The 19,158-nt window shown below is 40.0% G+C and overlaps 1 protein-coding gene across 5 annotated transcripts in view; it reads right to left on the bottom strand.

The window, feature by feature from the left end:
* LOC105472770 (BTB domain and CNC homolog 1) overlaps positions 1–19,158 on the bottom strand; it is an 83,887-nt gene that overhangs the window by 27,686 nt on the left and 37,043 nt on the right. For 4 of the 5 annotated variants that reach the window (XM_011726303.2, XM_011726305.3, XM_011726304.3 and 1 more), the window contains one exon: positions 5,624–11,240. The exons of the other annotated variant lie outside the window; for it this stretch is intronic. In XM_011726303.2, the coding sequence (XP_011724605.1) occupies positions 10,806–11,240 (435 nt within the window). In that variant the 3' untranslated portion in view covers positions 5,624–10,805. Of the gene's footprint in view, positions 1–5,623; positions 11,241–19,158 lie in introns of those variants that run through there. 5 annotated transcript variants of the gene reach the window in all.

Below are 19,158 nucleotides of genomic sequence, written 5' to 3'. Positions count from 1 at the left end.
GGGTGACAGAGCAAGACTCCGTCTCAAAAAAAAAAAAATACAAAAATACAAAAATTAGCTGGGTGTGGTGACACGCACCTGTAGTCCCAGCTACTCAGGAGACTGAGGCAGGAGAATCACTTGAACCCAGGAGGAGGAGGTTGCAGTGAGCTGAGACTCTGGCCTGAGCAATAGAGCAAGACTCTGTCTCAAAACAAAAAAACAAAAAAAAAAACTGCAAGCAATACCATTCTTTAGTACTTATTTTTCTTACGTCACTTTTCACTATCTAATATGCTATTTGCTTTATGCTTCTGTTTACTATCCATTTGTGCCAGCCAGTGGAGGCGGAGAGTTTTGTCTATTTCCCTCTCTAAGGATACGTATCCCTGGAACCCAGGACCCTAGGGATTCACAGATGTTTGTTTTTTGTTGTTGTTGTTGTTGTTGTTTTGTTTTTGGATGAATGAACGAGCTGCCTTTTAGATGGGGCAGATTCTGCTCCATGAAATGCCTTCTCTGTTCTGCTGAGCCTTTGTATGGACTTATAAGTGAAGATGGTCAAAAGCCAACCTCAGAGGCTGAGACTGGGAAGAGTCAAACTGCTCCATATATTCCAGGGAGAGGAATGAGAGACTCCTGGGGACAATTAAGGAGTAGGATGGAGGAAGGAAGCCAGTGGGGCAGAATAAAGCTTGGAGACAACATGAGGTTGAGTGACAACATGAGGTTGGGCAGCCTGTGAAAATCCCCCAAAGGGAGGGAGGATCTTATGACAGGGCTATCTAACAACGTTCACTTTCAAGCCCTCTGTATTGCTGTGATATAAATACAGTATTTCCCAAATTTTCAATAAAGCCTACTCTACTCATCAACGTCTAGTGCCAGAGGTATATGAACTATTCTTTCATTTATTTGTTTTTGTGGAACTAGAGGAAGTGGTTGAGTTTAATGTTTCCATCACCTATGTGGAAAGCACAGAAAAAGGCAACCGAGAAACTGAACAAATTTGATGGAAGCAGGCACCTAAGACAGAGTGACCACGGGACTCTAAGCCAGTCGTGCCACTAATACTCACGTTTACACTCCAGGAATCATCCCCCAACCACTGCCTCAAATTAAAGAGGATATTCAAAAAATATGTGGTGAATTGATTTGAATTTTCACAAACTGTGAGTAGAAGTTTGAAGTCAGTCTTACTTTGAACTCAAGGACCAGAAGTCCCAATATGAAAGACATACATGTAAGGAAATTCTGTCTGAGAGACATTAAGTAATTTTCCTTTGGCTACACTGTGGCTAAGCATCAAAACCAGGCTTCAAAACTTGGTCTGGGCCAGGAGCGGAGGCTCACACCTGTAATCCCAGCACTTTGGGAGGCCGAGGTGGGCGGATCACTTGAGGTCAGGAGTTTGAGACCAGCCTGGCCAACATGTGAAACCCCGTCTCTACCAAAAATACAAAAATTAGCTGGATGTGGTGGTGCACGCCTATAATCCTAGCTACTCGGGAGGCTGAGGCAGAAGAATGGCTTGAACCCAGGAGGCAGACGTTGCTGTGAGCTGTGATCGCACCACTGCACTCCAGCCTGGGCAATAAAGCGAGACTCCATCTCAAAAAAGAAAAAAAAGAACTAGGTCTGTCTCACCACAGGTTTATGTTCTTTCTATTCCTCCCCACAGTTCCTGTACTTTCTGAAAGGGCTTGGATTTGTAATTGAGTCATTGCCTAAATTTGTGCAATTCTTTTAGTCCTTAAGTGCATACTTCATACTCACCCTATTAAAAGTATGCTGGCAGCTATCTGCTCTCCCAAACCCTAGTGAACACAAGTTCAGGCTATTAAGTGCTTTTACTAGCCAAATTCTCCTACCTTATCTTAGCAGCTACGTGCTCTACTCCTCATTCCTGTGTTAAACTCCATCCTTGATTCCACATTAAGGATCCCTCCCAGATGTTACCGTTTAGCTGAAACAGAGCTGTCTGAGCAGGTATCCAAAGTTCTCAGAATGGTATGGAACACTTCTTGGCCCATCAGATTTTCCACGGAAACTGAAACACAACCCCTCAAATATCAGATGTTGAGCATAGCAGATGAGGTCTTCTAAAATCCAGAGGAAAAGCTCAAATGAGATGAAAACACGGTGTTTAAAAAAGGAATTCTTTCTTCAGAAAAGCTTATACTTAAGGTGTAATAGTCCTGTGCCCAACAGTTAAGGCTATTATTTAAATCAAAGCAAGGAAAACATAAGCATGCTTATTTCACAAAGGAAGATTCTCTGAAATTAATAGCTCAAAGCAAAACTACTGTCAGTTTCTGAGGTGGACCAAAGAGGTATTACTTTAGAAGGCTTAAGTTAGAGTGGATATTTTCATATAGTGTGCTGGGTATTATTAACAGGATCTACTGCCAAGAGATTCATATCACATGGGAAACCAGCATATCAAGATGTTATCTGGAAAATTATTTAAGTCCAGTCTCTGAAAGAAGGAAATTAACTCTTTAGAAAACAGCTGACTTTCGGGACAGTGATTAAGTATAAACTAAGAGTGGAGAAGGAAAATAGTGTCTGCTTTAGAAGATGGCTGTTTTAAAATGAAAAGGTAATGTGCTGTCCTCAATTTTTAAATATTTTCCATGATCTTTGCATTTATACTTTAAGAATAATGTGGATCATAGAGATGAGGAAGAGGAAAAAGAAGTGTTTGCAGCTAAACACGAGGTCAGGCTTGGCTTTTAAACCCGAACCTATGTTCCCACTCGTAGCAGAGTGTGATGAGAGGGCAAGTTCGTGGCTTTTGTGGGAGTCTGCTTCTCTTCTGGCGTATCTTTCTCTTTCTCTTCTTGCAAGCTTCTCAAAGCCCCCACCCAGACTCTGCCTCCACATAATTCCTTTCCACATTCTTTCCTTCACTTTCTATACTCTGACCCTGGAACATGATCTTCCCTCAACCTCCTTGCTCCTTCATCCGTGCAGAGATGGAGTGTGCTGGCTGATTGATGAATCTGAACATAACTGGTTGTCCTCTGCCCTGCATGGCCATTCTTCCTCTTGGGATGTGCCTGTCTCCAAATAGCACCACTAGCACCCTACGCCTCCACACCACCATGCTGAATAGCGGAGTATAGTTGGTGCTGTGCTGCCCAGAGGAAAATCTCCTTACATGGAAACCAAGGGTGGAAAAGTTACTTCCTGTAACAAGAAACAACCTGATGAGGTCCCCTTGCCTCGTTCTGGAGTTTGCACTAGGCTCTCACGCTAAGCTACTCCATTATCTGCAACTGAGGTTTTGTTCTGGTTTCCCATCTACCATTCCTTTATTTTCTCTCTCAGATTCTTCAGAGCTCAGGAACTCAAGAAAAGAATATGCAGTGTTCCTTTGGAAACCCAACATTTGGCAGGGCGGCATTGTATAGAGACACTGAAAAAATCAAAACCAGAAGAGCAGAGTTTGGATAGTAAGAGACACGTGTGATTAGGCGTCTTGTAAACCACGGGGTGCAGCAGAGGCCGGGGCATTTTACCTTCGATTGTATGTGGAGGTTTGTATTAGGCCAGGTGGGTTTTTACAGGAGTGACGTTGGTCTGGGTAAGAGGTTCTAAAGCAGCCTGTGAGCATATTGAATCTAGAGGATCGTTGTGGCTTATGGTGTTCTTCCTCAGAGAGTGACTTCTGTGGAGTCCTACCTGGTTTCCTTAGACCTTTGGAGAGGCTTGGATGGGGTGGGGGCATCTTAAGTGAAAGGCGCAGGGACTTCAGAAGAGATATGGGGTGCCTCTCACAGGCATGATGCAATTCCTTCAGGGACTCAGGAGTTTAACTGGCTCAATGCCAAGAGTCTAAGTGGCTCGGCGTTCATAATGAGACACTCACAAGATTACCACAGCATTTGCACCACCTGTTTTGAAATCAGTCCAACCCCCAGCCATGAGAGCAGCTGTCCAAGAAAAGTTATGTTCTTAGAACACAGTACCTAGTGCGCCCAAAAGCTGTGGAAGGTACTCAGTGGTAACTGAGGCAAGGAAAGCCGATGGGGAAAATCCTTACATTAGCTTTCCCCTAATGCCTGTCAGTCAACACCCACTTTCTGGAATGTACTACCCATGATCTTAAACCCAACTGGCAGAAATTCCCTCCACACTCCCCATTGACTGCAAGAGGCCCTAGAAAGTGGGTGCAACATGGCATAAATTAAATGTGGGCAGCAGCCTGTGGGCCCCTGTCCATCAACAGCAACACAGCAGTTTCACAGGGAAAGGCCCAGCGCCCACAGGTGCTTGGCAGGGCTGGCGGCCTCAAGATGCCACTGCTGCAGTTTCCAGGGGAAAAGCAGACCTCACAGGCCTTTTAGGTGTAGCTGGGAAAAATAATAGGTACTGATTTTCACCTATTTTCAAGGCAGCTGGGTTCCAACGTACTAGACTACTTCTAAGGTTCTAGCTTCTAACTGGTAGCGCCAGGCCACTGTGGCCCTTGCTGTATCAGCCACCCCAAATTCCATTCTGCATTCAGGCGCAAGGAGGGAACCATGAAGGGAACCTGGATCCATGTGGTTCATCTATAGTTGATTCTGGACTGCTTAAATCTATGTAGATAGATTTCAGATGCCTCCTCCATCCCTAGGAGGTAACTTTCTTAGGCCTAAATATCCATTGTGGCTCAGGCCTGAAAACGCCTGTATACAGGGATGTGGGCTCCCTAGAGGGAGCCCTCACTCAACAGTCCCAGGTACCAGAAACTTAGCATGTTGGAAAAGGAAATGTAAATTAAGGTGTCTTGCAATGGTGGTCTTTCTCCCAGGAATGATCAGTGTATACGGCCAAAATTAAGCCCTTTTTGAGTGTCCTTCCAATAGAAATTAGGATCACAAGTTGTGAGTTACAGAACACTGGGGCATCTTTGGGCAGCTGAAACCAAGATTTTTTTTTTCCAGATACTATTGAGGTTCTACTATGGTCTTTGGCAGCACTAGGTACTGAGTTGTGGGAGCAGCGTTGTATGGGATGACTGCTTTAGTACCTAGGAATTAGCTTGTTTCAAAACAAGTGTGGTTGTGGGGCCAAGGCTATAATTTTGCGGTTTCTTCTTCTAACTCTAAAGTGAGCACATCAGAGACTCAGCCTCGAACCTAGTTCCTTCTGGAGCACGGCAGGAACAATCACCCTCTTAAAGACAATTCCAGCTACAGCCTCTTGAAAGAATCTCGACTGGACCGAGGCATCAAGAACTCCTCTGGCCAAGGCTGATCTGAATGAGAAATCTGGCAGTATAGTTTTGGGATTTATTTTTCTTTTTTTTTTTTTTTTTTTTTTTTTTTTTTTTTTTTTTTTTTGAGACAGAGTCTTGCTCTGTGCCCCAGGCTGGAGTGCAGTGGCGCGATCTTGGCTCACTGCAAGCTCCGCCCCTCCGGGTTCACGCCATTCTCCTGCCTCAGCCTCCCCAGTAGCTGGGACTACAGGCGCCCGCCACAGCGCCCGGCTAATTTTTCTTGTATTTTTAGTAGAGACGGGGTTTCACTGTGTTAGCCAGGATGGTCTCGATCTCCTGACCTCGTGATCCGCCCGTCTCGGCCTCCCAAAGTGCTGGGGATTTATTTTTCTTAGTTTTTTACTTGGAACTCAGGTGGACAAGATAATTTGATTTGCTTTAGTTCCTTTAGACTTTAATGCCTTTAGATTTAATCCAAAGGGACTTAATCTTTGAATTTTTTTTCTCTAAAAGTTGAATAGAAGTTTAACTACCATTCAAATTTGGGTATCATGTTGCTAGCATTTTATTCCTGGACTTTCACACATTTTCTTACGGGAATGTTCTGTTGGGATTTAATCTCAATGCAAGGCCTCTGATATGCTATATGGGATGATGAGGTAGGAGATAATTAGGGATGGGAAAAATGTTCAGTCTTTGGTACAGAGTAGCCTTTGAATTCATTTACTTATTAGTACACTGCTGGATCCAGAGCCTTCTTAGACCAAATGTTCACTGACAGCCCCAGGGTGTCACATCTGCAAAGGCTGGTGCTGGGAAGTGGCCTCAAAGGTGAGAGGAAGTCTGCCTTCTGGAACAGCTGCTCTCCTCCTCCAGGCCATCAGTCACAGCCCTGGTTGAGCAATGGGGCCAATGTTTCAAGAGAACTTCAACTGGGGGCGTGAAAGGGGAACACTCTTCCCTAAGACTTCCCTAGTTTCAATCTCCAGGGCAAGAAACACCTTCTGGCCTTTGTACTTCCACTGGCCCTGCTGTAGTCGTCTCTGATTCTGATGAGTAAATTTTGAGTCATTAAGTCTACTTGGCTCAGCCCACCCCTTACTCGTGGAATTTGCTCCATTTATATTTTTCCACTCCTCTAAGAGCTCTGCCCCTTTTGGGGTGGGTCAAGGTGACCGGTGGATGGATTAAGTCTGCCTCATTCCAGAATGCACTTCTAGCAGGTTCACTGGGCTAAACAGCTAGAAAGCCATGGTTCCAAGCTGGGTTCCATCAGTGATACGGATTTCACCTACTCTTTAATTTCTTAAATGGTTCAAAACTCTGGCCAGGGAAAAGATGCTATTTATTGGCCTTCCTCTAAAACCTCGATACCCACTACTTATACTTCTATTGTTCTTAAAGCCCTTACAGTCTAACCTCAGACCTTTGGTAACTTAGTCAATCTGGGTAGGGCAAGATGCTGGGACACCCACAGGTGAAGAACACTCAAGTGGGGGCCTCCTCCTTCTCTCACTGTGACACAACCTCCTTCTGTTCCTTTAACACACCAGGCTTATTTGTGCCAGGTGGCCTTCTCTCCCCAGAGACCATCCTGCTCCCTTTTCAGACTACCCTTTCAAAGCTCGGTGAAATCCCACGTTTCTCATCCTGTCTCCTTTGAACTCTTGCAGCCATCACACTACCTCACACAACTGTGCACTTTCTTAGAAGTCATCTTGATTCCATCATTGGTCTAGTCAGGGTTTCTCAATGTCAGCCTGATCAATACCCTGGGTGGGGTAACTGTTGTGAGGGCTGTCCTGGCCTCTGCCCCTAGAAGCCATATCCTATATCCTGCCCCCACGATTTCTGTCTCTGGGAACTGCCAAGTGTCCCCCGGGCAGCAAAATCATCCCCAGCTGAGAATCACAATGACTAGACCAGAAGACTTTGCCCTGGATGGCCAACACCGCTGAGCAGCTGCCCAAAGCTTGGTCAGAGGGGCCTGATTGGAAATTGAATAGAATACAAAGAGCTGACTCGGCAGATAAGTTTTTAAAACTGAATGACTGATAGAGATAATACCCCTTAAGAGTCCCTATACTTCTCTATCCAAACTAGAATTATGTAAAATCAGAAGCAAAGCTAAAATCTGTGCTTCCTAAAACACCTGAATGCTGGAATTTTTTTTTTTCCAGGCATGATTATCAACTAAGGAAAGATTCTCTCCTACAAATTCAGATATACTAATTACCGATCAAAAGACTAAACTGAGTAAATCCACATGAGGTGAGAAAATGAAAATAGAACGTACAATTCTATTCAATTAGAAGCAATTTTAGAGAATTTTATTTAACTGTCAATTTATCACCAACATCTAACATTTTATAGTTCAGGTACATTTGGGTAAGAACATTAGGAAGAAAATGTAAATTAAATACTATGAAAGTATGCTTTTAATGAAACGTGGTCTCAGTAAAATATGGACATAGAAGTTTAGTGGTTTTATTGCATTGTTAGAAAATTATATTATGAAAGATACAAAAAAAATCAATGTTTTTCTGTTTCTTTTATAATCAGTATGCCACCTTTTACCATTATGGCTTTAAGTTTTCATTCTACCCAACAAGTTTCAAAGAATAGTTTATTACATGCCTTAATAAAACATTTAAAATATTTACAAATTCAAAATAGATGTTTTATAACTGAAAAAAGTTCACCTGAGAATTCACTGTAACGTTGCCATTGTTTTCCCCAAGTTGTTAATGTGGCTGAGTGTCCACATGCAACCTGTATCGTCTACTGCATCTAACATACTTAATTCCTTATTTAAAATTCGTTAAGCAGTAAGCTATAGCAAACTGTTAAAAAAAATTACAGATGGAGAACCAAGACTGTATCTACATTTGTTCTGAATATGACAATTTAACAAATTATTTGCTATAGTTCCAGAATGAGTAAGAAAAAAAAAAATAAGGTAATGTTATTTTACTGAATTCAACATAACAGCTTTTTAAAAAAATCATCACGCATTGAGAAGGCCGGTTCATAAAATAGTGAACAATGATCATGTGAATATGCAATATACAAACTGAAAACATTTCAAACTTCTGCATGAAGGAAAAGGCATACACTGTATACTCATAATCCTGTCATTTGTCTTCGGCAGCCTCAAAAAAAATATTGCCTTGAAACATTTTCTTAGAAAAAACTTCTTTAGAAGTTAATGTTAAAATAGGCATAAATGTGTAATGCTATGCAATATACAGAAAACTTCCCCACTTATGGCCAAAAGACAAAGATAAAATCTTTTTTATCTGTCCATCTGCATTACAACTTGAAAATCATGTAGATATGAGGTAGTGTAGTTACTTGTATTACATGCTGGCTATTTAAAGTAATGCTAAATTTTAAGAAATTACACTTGGCCAATAATTATATGTCATTAATAGAAACCCTTAATGCTAAACTGTTCATAGGTAGAGAGAAATTTAAACCAAGTGCTTTACAAATTATATTTAAGCTCTGGAGACAACTACGTTTTATCATAAAATAGTAATCTTTCAAAGCAAGTACAGTAGCAATTAAAGCAAAAGATTATTTGACATTTGCCCATACACAAACTGATACGACCAATAGTTGAGTGTACACTGAGGTAGGAAATCAAGGGTTCCATTGGCTTAAGATTTTACATTTTGTAAACCACAAGTTCTTACATTATTTTATATTGTGAAGTTGAAATTTAAAATTACAAGTATCAAAGAAATACCTATATGGGGAGAATATATGTATGTATACACACACACATATACACACACACACACACACACACACACACAAATTCTTTTGCAGTATGGGACGCATTATTAGAATTATTCTCCCTGACAAATTCTTGAGTGTACTTATAAAAGCTACTAGAAAATAAACAAGTCCAACTAATTTTCTCTTACAAATAAGTCAATAACAGAGATAACATACAAACTACTGAAAATATACTAGCAATATCCTCCCCCTACATCCTGATCAAAAAGGGTAACATTTGACAAATTACTCCAAGACATGAAGACTGGTCCCCATATACTCTCACAGGCAAGGCCAACTTGCTTCAGATTTCATACCCAGTGGGTGGTGGTTGCCCACATTAGCTAGACAAGCCCTGCACTAGGCTCAGGATGCAGTCCATAGAAGTGTCTCTTTCAGTCCTCTGATTTCGGTGAAATCAACACTATAAACTACTCCTCTGCACCATTAAAACTGGGTTCTGCCAACGTTTCTGTGAATGTGAATATATGCATTTTTTTTAATTGCTGAGAAGATCCATAGCTTTCATTTGACTCTCAAACAAATCTAACTCCAACATGACTAAAAGTCACTGCAAAATGTTTTGCGATAGGTGCTCAATTATCTATTTTGTAACAGGACTGAACAAACACTAAGACTGATCTTTAAATGCCCAAGTTAAAATGATTTGTGTGTCTTTATACCACACCAAATTTGGGGAGGAGAGCAAGGATTAAACCTGGTTTTCAAATGCAAACCCACAATAGGAAAAGATTGAGTTCATCCTATTTCACAAACCTGCAGAGTTGCTGCAAATACATTTTTATCTGTAACAATGCTTTTTACAAGTGAACCATACGACTTCAAAAACAGGATGAAAAAATGAACTGCACTCCTGGTAAAACGTAAGCAATATTCTTTCCCCGTGATGTCTGCTTTTCCGGCACTGGTGACCCATGGTGGCAAAGTGGACAGCTTCACATGTTGGTAAGCTCTCCAGATTCTAGGGAGCCTGAGATAGTGCTGCCAGTATGATCACTCATGCCACTGTATTCTGAGTCCTAGTTCTTCTTCCAAAGGGACAAGAACGCCAGGAAACACGAAGTCCATGATGGGACCAGATATGGTAAAGACTGAAGAGGGGGGAAAAAAAGAGGGAAAGTGACACTTAATCTGTTTATGCAGCCAGACTTTCTAGAGTCCATACTGAAGAGAAGAAGCCCCCATCTTAGGCCAACCACTTGCCTGTTTATGAAATCTTCCCAATGTAGCTTAAAACCTGATTTTAGGAGCCAAAGAGCAAAGCCCTAAGATTCAGGTAAGACCATCTATTTTTCACAATGCAGCTCTACAAAAATATTCCCAGTAGCTGACACCCTGTTTCAGCTGAGAACAGAACTCTATTAGCATTGCTTGGGCAGAAATTTTCTTTCAATCTAAAATATTACAAAAATGTCAAATTATTAAACTTCTGCAGGCCACTTCTTTTAGTAGGAACTATCTGTAGACGTTTCAAGCTGTTAAATTGCTGTCTGATGTGCTGCAGTTTTCATTCTCCTACTTGTTCTGAATAGCAAGAAGAGTTATTACTAGAGTTATTATTCTGTAAAACATGAGTTTTAAAGGTTTACTACATTTTCACATGGATTTTTCTGATATCCAGGAGGCAAAATCGTTTCTTTGTCTCTTGCGGAAATCAAGGAGAAATCATGGTTGACTTAAGAGAAATTCCCTTATGGCAAACTACTAAAGGGAAAAACAATATTGTTAAGCAACAGATGGTCATATTAGGCTTTCAAGACACTGCCAAAACTTCAGTAGAAAATTAGATGGTTTGAAGGAAGTGAATGCAAGTTTACTCATCAGTAGTACATTTATCAGTCATCTGCTGACAGAAGTCTGAGATTCCACCACTCTGACGACACTGTTCCGCAGGCCCGGCTTGCTCAGAGGTGGCTGTGGATGTCTGCTGGGACTCCTGCCCCCGCGTGTAGCCGGACTCACTGTTTCCTCTGGCACAAGGAGGCAGCACTGCTGGAGGCCCGTCAGATAAACTGAAAATTGATGATAAGGCCAGTTCACCATCAGGAGTACTTTTATCTTTTTCAGAAATTAAAAATGAAAGTGGGCAATCTGAAGCTGAGTACTTGGCGAGTATCTGTATTTGTTCTTGACTCAGAGCTGCTTCTTTACAAACTTTCTGGCAAAGTCCAGTTAGGTTCTGCTTTGTCTCGCCCAGAGTTGACAAAATGTGATCTCTTTCCTTCAACAAGCTCTCCTTTTCATTTTGCTGTGAAGTGGGGAAAGAGAACACAATGGCTTGTGTTTATTAGCTCAATCAACATTTCCAAGGTGATCAAATAATATACAGTGTCTTCTCATCAAATAAGATCACATGGAGTTTATCCTTTCAATTCCATTCAATTACACATTAAATACTAAAGGCCCAGAATGTCCCATCCAAAACTCTTGGGGCGGATGTATTTTGGCATAAAGCATTTTTCAGGTTTTAGAAAGATAGTATATATGGGTGCACACATAATTTCTCTAGCAGGTCTGGGGCAGCACTTCACTATCAACTATCTTTACATTTCTAAGTAAAACATAAAATAGCAAATAATGAAGAAAGTAGGATAAAGACTATGCATTCTAATGTCAATTTGGGGCAGTTTTTTGGTCAAAAGAGTCTGTGACAAACTTATATGGTTTTCGGAGCTTTCTGGATTTACAGACTGTACATAACAGGTATGGATGACATTTTGGATGAGATACAACAAGAAAAAAGTAAAAGTACAGTTAGCATAACTTAACTACTAGGACTCAAAAGCACTGCAAGATTCAACTAATGATCAGCATTTGTTGAGCAGATACTCTGTGCCAGATATTGTGCTAAATGTTTTCCAACATGCAATCTCAGCTATGTAATCCACACAACACCTCTCCTGACTTAAGCACATCAAACCCACTGAAGGGATGGGACTGAGTTTAACATGCCTAGAGACAGCTGCTGGGTGAGTTACTAAAGTGTGGAGAATTCGAGGGGGAATTTTGTGTTTGCTAATTACTATTTTTGTTATTGTTATAATCTTATTACCCCTATAAGAAAGTCTACCACAGAATTTTTCAAAAGTTTTTCTGGGTCCTGCCTTGCTGTCCATGTCACTTATCACTGCTGATAGCACGTCTTTTCTATTATCGTCCCATCTCATCCTTCTTGTTCTAACATTTTATTGCTTCTAATCTATTATGAGCCAGGAAACCAAATAATCAAGGTATTTATAAGAAAAGAGTAAACAAACACTTGCTAGAAAGTCAAAGGTTTTTCTTGTGAAAATTATCACAACTCTCAACAAGTCAGTCTTGTTCTGCTTGCTTTCTGCTCATTGGAGGGTTCTGGAGAGTTGAGGCTGCCAGTTAACCTTGAGACAAGTTAGTTCATAGTGCTAATCTAGAAGTGCCATCCTTTAATCTTGTATGACACAAAAGTCACTAAAAGAGTAAAATGAATTTTGCTTTATACAAAAGTACTGTTATGGTTTTATACAAAAGTATTACTACAAAATTATGTATGAATCCAATTATTGTTAGTTCTAAAATATTTTAAAGCCATGTAATATTTTGAGAAAATATACAATAAATACAAAATACTAAATTTTTATATGGCAAAGTATTCTCCAATCTGCTCAGATTTTTATATACAAGTTCTTTTTTTTTTTTTCTTTTTTAAATAGATGTAGGCCAAGAAAGAGTGTGTTAAGTATATGTAACCAAAATCAATGTTCGGCCGGTACATTTTCTCTTATGCAAAGTTTATCAGTTGCACTCTTCTGATAAAATGAGTCTGCAGATACCGGAAGGGCAAGAATGGCACCTACTGCTTGTTCACAGAAGGAACCATTAAATGCAATCAACACCCATTTCTTTTTATGGTCTCCTGGAAGCCAATCCAAAGGAGGATGGAAATAAAGCTTCCAGTAGAAAGTGAGAAATAATCTTTTTTCAGTCACAGCAACATTCAGCCACGGATTCCTCTACCAAAGTGGGGATGAATCTATTCTAAACAGCAATAGAAAAATTTCAACTGCTGGTTGGTCTTTTAAATTAAATATGGTTAAACAAAATAAGGATTACTTGAGCTTCCTCCCAGAAATTAGAACCACTACTTAACCTACAGATACTATGATTACAAATATTTTATGACTTCTGTATCTTAATATCCACATGATCTTTAAATACTCTCACTCCTCCCACCCCACTAAATTAGGGATGACATCATTCTTTAAGTACACAAGATGGCTTGCTTCTTCACAACTACAACAAATAGGTACAACCCTAGAACTCCATCAGAATTATTTCTATAAATTAAATGTTCCCATCTGTTCCCCTGTACTTTAACTCCCACACAGCTAAGCTTCTAAGCAGTTAGCTAATGTTTCCATTTCATTCTAAGTTTAAAACGCATCTCTACTATAATAGCAGTCAGCTTAATAACTAAAAGTAAAATACAAGTAATTCAAGTTAATCACTTAATGACATCAGTATTTAAGATATCTCCGAAAGTCACTACTTATAGTCATGAGTGGGAGTCACTATTGGCATCCTGCTACCTATTCCTACAATATATTTCCATTTTCCTATAAAAACAACTGTATAAATCATGTTTGAAGTGCTGCACCTTTAATTACAGAACTTTTTTTAAAAAGGAATAAAATTGGCATTCTGGTGCCATTCTGGATTTTATATCAACCAAAAACCTTTAGTACGCTGGGCACAGTGGCTCACGCCTGTGAGGCTGAGGTGGGCAGATCATGTGAGGTCAGGAGATCGAGACCAGCCTGGCCAACATCGTGAAACCCTGTCTCTAATAAAAATACAAAAAAAATAGCTGGCGTGGTGGCACACACCTGTAATCCTAGCTACAAGGGCAGGCTGAGGCAGGGGAATCACTTGAACCTGGGAGATGGAGGTTGCGGTGAGCCAAGATTGCACCATTGCACTTCAGCCTGGGTGACAGAGCAAGACCCTGTCTCAAAAACAAACAAACAAACAAACAAACAAAAAACCTTTATCTCTAAATCCTTATTTTGAATAGCTAGTGGACAATATTTATTCAAATATAATTTTTTAAAGATTATAAATACAACTCACCCAATATAGATATGGAATAGAAGAATTTGGCACCAAAAGAATGAGTGACAATTTTATGATAGGGTAAAGAGTACTCACTGTTAGAAAATGGTCACTAATAGTTCCTTAGTAAAACCTCTGAATAGACAGTTCAGAGAAATCTACAAATGGCACTGACAAATATAAGCAAAAATGCTCATTTTCACTCATAAGATAAAAATAAAAGCTACCACGAGATATCATGGTATCTCACTATCAGACTGGAAAAAAACCCAAAAGCTGACAACAAATCTTGACTGAGGGTGTGGACAGACAGACACACACACATACTGCTGATGGAAGGCCAAATATTACAGTTCCTATGGAGGAGAATCTGTTAATATCTAATAAAATTATGTATGTATTTACCCTTGATAGAACAATCCCATTTCTAGGAATGTGTCCTAGAGACACAGCTCCTTAAACATGAAACAACAGTATACAGTTATTCACTGCAGGATCCCAAATGTCCACCCACAGAAGACTGGTTTGAATTGTATTACAGCCACAGCTGAGTACTATGGAGCTGGAAAACGAATGAAAAAATATTTCCTAGAAATCAATTCTTAAGTTTAAATAGTAAAGTACAGAACAATGGATATAAAATACTTCTATGCAGCAGGATGGATAATAAAAGTAGACATAAAATGTTAATATGCTTTTAGAAAAGAAATACAGGGGAAAAAAAATCCAGAAACTAATGAAAGTGGTTACCTGCAGGAAGCAGCTATGAATAGGATATAAGGAGAAGATGAGATCAAGATTTGGAATATATATTTTTTAAAACATAGTTTTAACTTTTGAGCCATATAAACGTTTTACATTCAAAAATAAATAAAAAATGTAGGCCAGGCATGGTGGCTCATGCCTAAAATCTCAGCACTTCGGGAGGCCAAGGCAGGAGGATCGCTTGAGCCCAGGAGTTTTGAGCAACACAGTGAAACCTCATCTTGACAAAAAACAAAACAATTACCCGGCATGATGGTGCGCACCTGTAGTCCTGGCCACTAAGAAGGCTGACGTGAGATGATCACTTGATCCCAGAAGTCAAGGCTGCAGTGAGTCATTAATTGTGCCACTGCACTCCAGCCTGGGTGACAGAGTGAAACCCTGTCTCGAAAAATGTAGAGGAAATCCCAGTAATATAAATAGAAAAAAAATTAATTGTATATCAAATTGGTAACACAAATATTTCAAATAACTTTAAAGCTTCACACTGGGAAACATGTAAGCACAAAAAAAGGCAAATCTCAAATTCTGCTCAATCTGTTTACTGTTAACAGTAATACTGATTGTAACTTTTTTTACTTTTTATACAGTGTGCCTTCACTTAAAATCATTGACAGGTTCTTGGAAACTGACTTTAAGAGAAACAACCTACAGCAGGTCCTCAAACATTTTGTTCAACAGCCTTTATTTTTTATTATACTTTAAGTTCTAGGGTACATGTGCACAAGGTGCAAGTTTGTTACATATGTATACATGTGCCATGTTGGTGTGCTGCACCCATTAACTTGTCATTTTTTTTTCTTTTTTTTTGAGATGTAGTTTCGCTCTTGTAGCCCAGGTTGGAGTGCAATGAATGGCATGATCTCAGCTCACTGCAACCTCCACCTCCTGAGTTCAAGCGATTCTGCTGCCGCAGCCTCCTGAGTAGCTGGGATTACAGGCTTACGCCACCATGCCCGGCTAATTTTTGTATTTTTAGTAGAAATGGGGTTTCACCATGTTGGCCAGGCTAGCCTTAAACTCCTGACCTAGGGCGATCCACCCGCCTCGGCCTCCCAAAGTGCTGGGATTACAGGCGTGAGCCACAGCGCCCAGCACCCGTCATTTACATTAGGTATATCTCCTAATGCTATCCCTCCCCCTCCCCTCACCCCACAACAGGCCCCAGTGTGTGATGTTCCCCACCCTGTGTCCAAGTGTTCTTTGTTCAACATCCTTTCATTATAAAGTTGATGAGGAAAAAAACTGGTTTTATTATCCATCATTTCATGTTAAGTGAAAACTTACTGTGTATTATAGAATAAAGGAAACAATACGGAGCCGAAATTTTCTCTGTAAGTGATGAGAGATTAAACATAAACATATAAAAGAAGTGAAGACAAAAGCTCTATACTGTTAAATTTGGACTGGAAATACTACATAAACTCAGGATTTCTAATGTACTTTTTACTTTCATTTACTGAAGCCTGATATATATGAACTCATGATGTAATGAACTCTTTATTTTATACACAGATGCATATATTTCCTAGCTCTGTCCACGGAAAAAGGCCTAGAAGGAATAATACTCCTTTAGCAGGTAGGCTTTCCAAAGTCCAACATATCTGCTAAAAAAAAACAGGAGTTTTAAAGAAATGGGTGATTCCAAATCTTGAAACAACAGAGGTTAAAAAGTGAGATTATGGCAGCAGGACAGGAGCTGGCTTGAATGAGCTCTTCCTGGCCAAATCTGAAAAATGTCAACATCAAAAAGAATAATGACTATTACTTATTCTAACAAGTTGAATCAGAAAAAATTAATCCATGAGTCCACAGGGATTCCAAACAGTGGGAGAGAAGGAAAAGAGAAAAGAAGAAAAGGCCAGGCATGGTGGCTCATGTCCGTAATCGCACCACCTTAGGAAGCTGAGGCAGGCAGATCCCTTGAGGTCAGGAGTTCAAGACCAGGATGGTCAACACGGTGAAAACCCATCACTAATAAAAATACAAAAATTAGCCAGGGGTGGTGGTGGGCACCTGTAGTCCTAGCTACTCGGGAGGCTGAGGCAGGAGAATCACATGAACCTGGGAGGTAGAGGTTGCAGTGAGCTGAGATCATGCCACCGCACTCCACACTCCAGCCTGGACAACAGAGTGAGACTCTGTTCCAAAAAAAATAAAAAAATAAAAAAGAGAGAGAAAGGAAGAACAATCCTTTTTAATGAGGAATACTGACTAATGCAAATAGAATAAAAGAATTAGAAAAATTATGATTTCGTAATCATGGTAATCACAGTAAAGGTCATCAACGTATTCTAAAAGATGCAGGAGTACTGGGGAATAGGATAATTATAAAGTGCCCAAGTAACACATCACAGACAACTAAGCAACACAGGGTGAAAAAACACTACTTTGAAAATGGAGCAATTTGGTACTTCCACCCACCTACATGGGACAACACTGACACTGGACCTCCTGCCTCCCTAGGTGACACAGTATAAAGGACAACACCAGTGAATGTTTAAACTCAGTCTCCTCAACTCAAACATTTCCAGTTTACAGGAAATAAAGGGATGGAGAAATGACTTAAAGCCACGGGGAAGCAATCAGACAAATACTTAAAGTAAGACATTTATGAGAAATCTGGCCTGGATACTTCAAAAAGTTATTGTCATTAAAACAATGAGAGCACTTTAGATTAAGAGACTAAACAGGTTTAATCAAATGCATTATATGATGACTGTATCCTCGTTTGGAAAAAAAAAAAAAAAGCATCTATGAAAGATGGAAAAATCAGAGTAACTTGAATAAAAACTAGATATAATATTCAGGATGTGTTAATATTCTCAGGCATAATAAAGATAATAGTCATATCTAAGAATGCCTCTTTTTAGAAGATGCATGTTTAAACATTTAAGGATGAAGTGTCATAATATGGTAGCTTTCAAACAATTCAGAAAATAAAAGGAGAGGAAGAGAGCCAGAGAGAGGAATGACAGCCAGCAAGACAGCAGGACAGGAATGACAGTGACACCAAGGGGTGAGAGACCAAGATCAACCAAGTGGGGTTAAACAAAGACCAAGACTGACAGATGGAGACAGAGATTCGAAGACTGACAAGCCAACAGGTACAGACAGATGATCTGAGGTGGAGAGACAGAGGCAGAAAGACCAAGATAGAGAAATAAAGCAAATGTGGCAAAATGTCAAAAATCAAAGAATCTACATGAAGAGTATACAGTTATTGTACCATTCATTTAACTTTTCTGAAAGCTTGAAATTTTTAGAATGGGTGCTGACATGAAGCTCAAGAAAAAATGAACACACTTGAACTTGGCTCCCCATGAGACTGTAAGTAAGCGAGGATTATGTCTTACTCATTTCTGACGTCCTGGTACCAAGCACAACATTTAACATGTAGGGTGACCAGCAAACACTTATAGAAAGAATAGAGAACCACTTTTATTTAAAGTACAACTAATACATATTGAGCCCTGAACACATGCTGGACAGTACAAACAGCTTTCCATCCCTGATCTCATCAGATCCTTGCATCAACCCCGCGGTGGCTATTACTCTTATCCCATGTTAGTAATGGGGGAATGTGGGTACTGGAGGTTAAGCAATTGCCCCAGGCCACAAAGTTACCCAGTGGCCAGGCAAGCTTTCCAGTCGTTTGTCTCCAGAGCCTCCCTCCGACCTCAGTGCTATTGTGCGGTGAATTCTCAGAATTTAAAATGTACATAAAATTTATCTCGGACTTGTATAAAATGCATGGTCCAGGGCCTTGACGACAGCTCTGGGATAGACTAAGAAATGTCCACCTTTAAGGGGCACCCAAGATAACTATGATGCCAATGGGATACACACCACATTTCAAGAAATGCTGCTCAAGGACAACATGGAATGACAGAGGGCAGGTTCCGGAAGGGTCACTGGGGTGCACTTTGGTAGAACAGCCAGTAAACTGGGACTAGTTGTGAACAGGTTTATTTTTAATAAAATATAATCTTCACCACAAAATGCAAATCACTAACAACAGATGAGGTCGTTTTACTTCTGTGCCATCATAATGGACAAAGGTAATGAAATAAAATGGTGTCTGAACCCCTCAACCCTGAGCGTTTGTGAATATTCTGATCGCTGATCACTTATAAGTTGGTATCAAAAACAATATTTGATACTTTCTAAAAGAAATACATTTTGGTAAATATTTTCCCGCAAAAAGCAAGGCTCCCTTCATTTCAGGGTTACCTCTGAGGTTAAAATGGTTATCAGAGATATGTGTATTTTCTAACTTCTGAATTAATCTTCCAGAAGAATAAACTCGAACC

The sequence above is a fragment of the Macaca nemestrina genome, chromosome 4 (assembly GCF_043159975.1).
Source record: "Macaca nemestrina isolate mMacNem1 chromosome 4, mMacNem.hap1, whole genome shotgun sequence".
Taxonomy (NCBI): Eukaryota; Metazoa; Chordata; class Mammalia; order Primates; family Cercopithecidae; genus Macaca; species Macaca nemestrina.
Note: the sequence above shows the minus strand (reverse complement) of the source record. Positions and strands in the feature narration are given on the sequence as shown.